Below are 6,000 nucleotides of genomic sequence, written 5' to 3' on the forward strand. Positions count from 1 at the left end.
TTTTTCCCATTTTCCCCGTTTTCTCACCCGTTCCAAGCTGCTCCTCCCATCACTCCCATTCCCATTTTTCCCCATTTTCCCCGTTTTTTCCCATTTTCCCCGGTTTCTCACCCGTTCCGAGGTGCTCCTCCCGTCGCTCCCGGGCTCCTCCTCGCTCGGCGCGGGGGCTGGGCCCCTCCTGCCCCCCCGCCATGGCCCCTATGGAGACACCAGGACCCCATGGAGACCCCACAGAGACCCCATAGGGACCCTATAGGGACCCTATAGACCCCAGGACCCCATAGAGACCCCATAGACCCCGTAGAGACCCCATAGAGACACCAGGACCCCACAGACCCTATAGAGACCCCATAGAGACACCATAGACCCTATAGAGACCCCACAGACCCTATAAAGACACCAGGACCTCGCAGACCCTATAGAGACCCTATAGAGACACCATAGAGACACCAGGACCCCATGGAGACCCCACAGACCCCATAGAGACACCATAGAGACACCAGGACTCCACAGACCCTATAGAGACCCCATAAAGACCCTATAGGGACCCCATAGAGACACCAGGACCCCACAGACCCCATAGAGACCCTATAGGGACCCTATAGAGACACCAGGACCCCACAGACCCTATAGAGACCCCATAGAGACACCAGGACCCCGCAGACCCTATAGAGACCCCATAGAGACCCCATAGAGACACCAGGACCCCATGGAGACCCCACAGACCCCATAGAGACCCCATAGAGACCCCATAGAGACACCAGGACCCCACAGACCCTATAGAGACCCCATAAAGACCCTATAGGGACCCCATAGAGACACCAGGACCCCACAGACCCCATAGAGACCCTATAGGGACCCTATAGAGACACCAGGACCCCACAGACCCTATAGAGACCCCATAGAGACACCAGGACCCCGCAGACCCTATAGAGACCCTATAAGGACACCATAGAGACACCAGGACCCCACAGACCCTATAGAGACCCCATAGAGACCCCATAGAGACACCAGAACCCCATGGAGACCCCACAGACCCCATAGAGACCCCATAGAGACCCCATAGAGACCCCAGGACTCCACAGACCCTATAGAGACCCCATAAAGACCCGATAGGGACCCCATAGAGACACCAGGACCCCACAGACCCCATAGAGACCCGATAGGGACCCTATAGAGACACAAGGACCCCACAGACCCTATAGAGACCCTATAGGGACCCTATAGAGACACCAAGACCCCATGGAGACCCCACAGACCCTATAGAGACTCCATAGGGACCCTATAGAGACCCCACAGAGACACCAGGACCCCATGGAGACCCCACAGACCCTATAGAGACCCCATAGAGACACCACGGCCCCACAGACTCTATAGAGACCCCATAGAGACCCCCCAGACCCCATAGAGACCCCCCAGACCCCACAGAGACCCCCCAGACCCTACAGAGACCCCCTGGACCCTGTGGGAACTCCTCAGGCCCCCCAGAGCCCCCCCAGACCCCAAGGGAACCCCTCAGCCCCTATAGAGCCCCCCCAGGCCCCACAGGGCCCCCCCAGACCCCATGGGAACTCCTCAGCCCCTATAGAGCCCCATAGAGCCCCCCCAGACCCCACAGAGCCCCCCCAGACCCCACAGAGCCCCTATGGAGCCCCCTCCCCTCCCCCACAGAGCCCCCACTGACCCCATAGACCCCCCCAGACCCCCCAGAGCCCCCCCAGACCCCACAAAGCCCCCCCCGACCCCATAGAGCCCCCCCCGACCCCACAGAGCCCCCCCAGACCCCATGGGAACTCCTCAGCCCCTATAGAGACCCCTCAGACCCTACAGAGACCCCATAGAGACACCCCCAGACCCCAGAGAGACCCCATAGGCCCTACAGAGACCCCCCAGACCCCACAGAGCCCCTATAGAGCCCCCTCCCCTCCCCCATAGAGCCCCCACAGACCCCACAGAGCCCCCCCAGACCCCACAGACCCCCCCAGACCCCATAGAGCCCCCCAGACCCCACAGAGCCCCTATAGAGCCCCCTCCCCTCCCCTATAGAGCCCCCACAGACCCCACAGAGCCCCCACAGACCCCATAGACCCCCCCAGGCCCCCCAGAGCCCCCCCAGACCCCATGGGAACTCCTCAGCCCCTATAGAGCCCCATAGAGCCCCCCCAGACCCCACAGAGCCCCTATGGAGCCCCCTCCCCTCCCCCATAGAGACCCCACAGACCCCATAGACCCCCCCAGACCCCACAGAGCCCCCTCAGACCCCATAGAGCCCCCATAGAGCCCCCTCTCCTCCCCCCCAGACCCCACAGAGCCCCCTCAGACCCCATAGAGCCCCTATAGAGCCCCCTCCCCTCCCCCATAGAGCCCCCTCAGACCCCATAGAGCCCCCCAGACCCCACAGAGCCCCCCAGACCCCACAGAGCCCCTATAGAGCCCCCTCCCCTCCCCCATAGAGCCCCCCCAGACCCCACAGAGCCCCCCCAGACCCCACAGAGCCCCTATGGAGCCCCCTCCCCCATAGAGCCCCCAGAGCCCCCCCAGACCCCACAGAGCCCGTATGGAGCCCCCTCCCCTCCCCCATAGACCCCCCAGAGCCCCCCCAGACCCCACAGAGCCCCTATGGAGCCCCCTCCCCTCCCCCACAGACCCCATAGAGCCCCCCAGACCCCCCAGAGCCCCTATGGAGCCCCTTCCCCCATAGAGACCCCACAGACCCCATAGACCCCCCCAGACCCCACAGAGCCCCCCCAGACCCCACAGAGCCCCTATGGAGCCCCCTCCCCTCCCCTACAGAGACCCCCCAGAGCCCCCACAGACCCCACAGAGCCCCTATGGAGCCCCCTCCCCCACAGAGCCCCCCCAGACCCCACAGACCCCCTATAGAGCCCCCTCCCCTCCCCCATAGAGCCCCCACAGACCCCCCCCCCCCCCCCTCCCCCCCTTCCGGCGATCTCTCCGAGCCCCCCCCCGGGCTCCTGCAGGCCCCGGAGCCCCTCCCCGTCCCCTATAGCCCCCATAGCGCCCCTATAGCCCCTATAGCCCCCCATAGCCCCCCATAGCCCCCCCATAGCCCCCATAGCCCCCCACAGCCCCCCCCCATTCTCTCACCTCCTCCCGCGCTCGCCGCCCCCTCCCCCCCCCTCCCTTTGCCCCTTCCCGCGCAGCCGCGGGCCGGTGACGTCACCGCCGCGCGCCGCGGAGGGGGAGGAGCCTCCCCCGCCATGCCCCGCCCCTTCCTCCGTGACGTCACGCGAGCGGAGAGCGCGCGCGGGACCCGGCGGGAAACGTGGGGGGAAGGGAGGGGGGGAGGGGGGGAGGGGGGAATCCCCCAACCCCCAAAATAGAGACCCCTCCCCCCCCCCCCCACAACCCCGAATCCTCCCACGGTCCCTGGGACCCCCCCCACAACCCCGAGGGGCTCCCCCAGACCCATCCCGGGCCCCCCAACCCCCCAAGGGGCTCCCCCAGACCCACCCCGGGCCCCCCAACCCCGAGGGGTTCCCCCAGACCCATCCCGGGCCCCCCAACCCCCCGAGGGGCTCCCCCAGACCCACCCCGGGCCCCCCAACCCCGAGGGGCTCCCCCAGACCCATTCTGGGCCCCCCAACCCCGAGGGGCTCCCCCAGACCCACCCCGGGCCCCCCAACCCCGAGGGGCTCCCCCAGACCCACCCCGGACCCCCCAACCCCGAGGGGCTCCCCCAGACCCACCCCGGGCCCCCCAATCCCGAGGGGCTCCCCCAGACCCATCCCGGGCCCCCCAACCCCGAGGGGCTCCCCCAGACCCACCCCGAGCCCCCCGACCCCCCGAGAGCCCCCCCAGACCCATTCTGGGCCCCCCAACCCCGAGGGGCTCCCCCAGACCCACCCCGGGCCCCCCAACCCCGAGGGGCTCCCCCAGACCCACCCCGGACCCCCCAACCCCGAGGGGCTCCCCCAGACCCACCCCGGGCCCCCCAATCCCGAGGGGCTCCCCCAGACCCATCCCGGGCCCCCCAACCCCGAGGGGCTCCCCCAGACCCACCCCGAGCCCCCCGACCCCCCGAGAGCCCCCCCAGACCCATTCTGGGCCCCCCAACCCCGAGGGGCTCCCCCAGACCCACCTCGGGCCCCCCAACCCCCCGAGAGCCCCCCCCAGACCCATTCTGGGCCCCCAACCCCGAGGGGCTCCCCCAGACCCACCCAGGGCCCCCCAACCCCGAGGGGCTCCCCCAGACCCACCTCGGGCCCCCCAACCCCGAGGGGCTCCCCCAGACCCACCCCGGGCCCCCCAACCCCCCGAGAGCCCCCCCAGACCCATTCTGGGCCCCCAACCCCCCGAGACCCCCCCCCCAGACCCACCCCGGGCCCCCCAACCCCCCGAGAGCCCCCCCAGACCCACCCCGGGCCCCCCAACCCCCCGAGGGGCTCCCCCAGACCCACCCCGGGCCCCCCAACCCCCCGAGGGGCTCCCCCAGACCCACCCCGGGCCCCCCAACCCCCCGAGAGCCCCCCCAGACCCATTCTGGGCCCCCAACCCCCCGAGACCCCCCCCCCAGACCCACCCCGGGCCCCCCAACCCCCCGAGAGCCCCCCCAGACCCACCCCGGGCCCCCCAACCCCCCGAGGGGCTCCCCCAGACCCACCCCGGGCCCCCCAACCCCCTGAGGGGCTCCCCCAGACCCACCCCGGGCCCCCCAACCCCGAGACCCCACCCCCAAAACCCTCCCAGATCCCCTGAGACCCCCCCAAAATCCCTCAAGACCCCCCAAAATCGAGACCCTCCCCATTCCTGTGACCCCCCCAACCCCTCCCATCCCCACCCAAGGCCCCCCCCAAATCTCCGTGCCCCCCAAAAACCACCCAGACCACAATTTAACCAAAACCCCCCCAAATAAAACCCTCAAGTTTTATTGACCAGCTCTTTCCAGGACCCCTCCCCTCCCCCCCCATCACCCCCCAAAACCCCTCCCTGCCCCTCCCCCTCCCCCCAGGCACTTATCAGGGACACGCTCGGACAGAACCCCCCCAAAACCACCCGTGGGGGGGGGGATGGACACCGGGGTACACCGGGGGACACCGGACTGTCCCCCCAGACCACCCGTGGGGGGGGATGGACACTGGGGGACACCGGACAGAACCCCCAAACCACTCGTGGGGGGGGAATGGACACCGGGGGACACTGGGGGACACCGGACAGAACCCCCAAACCCCCCGTGGGAGGAGGGGGACACCGGGGGACACCGGACTGTCCCCCCAGACCACCCGTGGGCGGAGGGGGACACTGGGGACACTGGGGGACACCGGACCGTCCCCCCAGACCACCCGTGGGCAGAGGGGGACACGGGGGACACCGGGGGACACCGGAATGTCCCCCCAAACTACCTGTGGTGGGGGGAGGACACTGGGGGACACCGGGGAACACGGGGGGACACCGGACCGTCCCCCCAAACCCCCCGTGGGAGGAGGGGGACACCGGGGGACACCGGACCGTGCCCCCAAACCACCCGTGGGGGGACACCGGGGGACACTGGACTGTCCCCCCCAAACCACGCGTGGGTGGGGGGAGGACACCGGGGGACACCGGGGGACACCGGGGGACACGGGGGAACACTGGGGGACACCGGACCGTGCCCCCAAACCACCCGTGGGAGGAGGGGCCACTGGGGGACACCGGACCGTGCCCCCAAACCACCCGTGGTGGGACACCGGGGGGGACACCGGACTGTTCCCCCAAACCACCCATGGTGGGGGGAGGACACTGGGGGACACCGGACTGTCCCCCCAAACCACGCGTGGGTAGGGGGAGGACACCGGGGGACACTGGGGAACACGGGGGGACACCGGACCGTCCCCCCAAACCACCCGTGGGAGGAGGGGGACACCGGGGAACACCGGGGGACACCAGTGGACACCGGACCATCCCCCCAAACCACCCGTGGGAGGAGGGGGACACTGGGGGACACCGGACCGTGCCCCCAAACCACCCGTGGGGGGACACTGGGGGACACCGGACTGTCCC

General features: G+C 69.3%; 1 protein-coding gene across 1 annotated transcript in view; it reads right to left on the reverse strand.

The window, feature by feature from the left end:
* The window catches only part of SYMPK (symplekin scaffold protein), a 57,375-nt gene extending 53,626 nt beyond the window's left edge, over window positions 1-3,749 (reverse strand). Inside the window, 3 exon segments of the mRNA XM_068998479.1 lie at window positions 112-198; window positions 3,109-3,144; window positions 3,711-3,749. Of these exon segments, the coding sequence (XP_068854580.1) occupies window positions 112-198; window positions 3,109-3,144; window positions 3,711-3,749 (162 nt within the window).
* Between the last annotated feature and the right edge of the window lie 2,251 nt (window positions 3,750-6,000).

The sequence above is a fragment of the Aphelocoma coerulescens genome, unplaced genomic scaffold (genome assembly GCF_041296385.1).
Source record: "Aphelocoma coerulescens isolate FSJ_1873_10779 unplaced genomic scaffold, UR_Acoe_1.0 HiC_scaffold_118, whole genome shotgun sequence".
NCBI classification, from domain to species: Eukaryota; Metazoa; Chordata; class Aves; order Passeriformes; family Corvidae; genus Aphelocoma; species Aphelocoma coerulescens.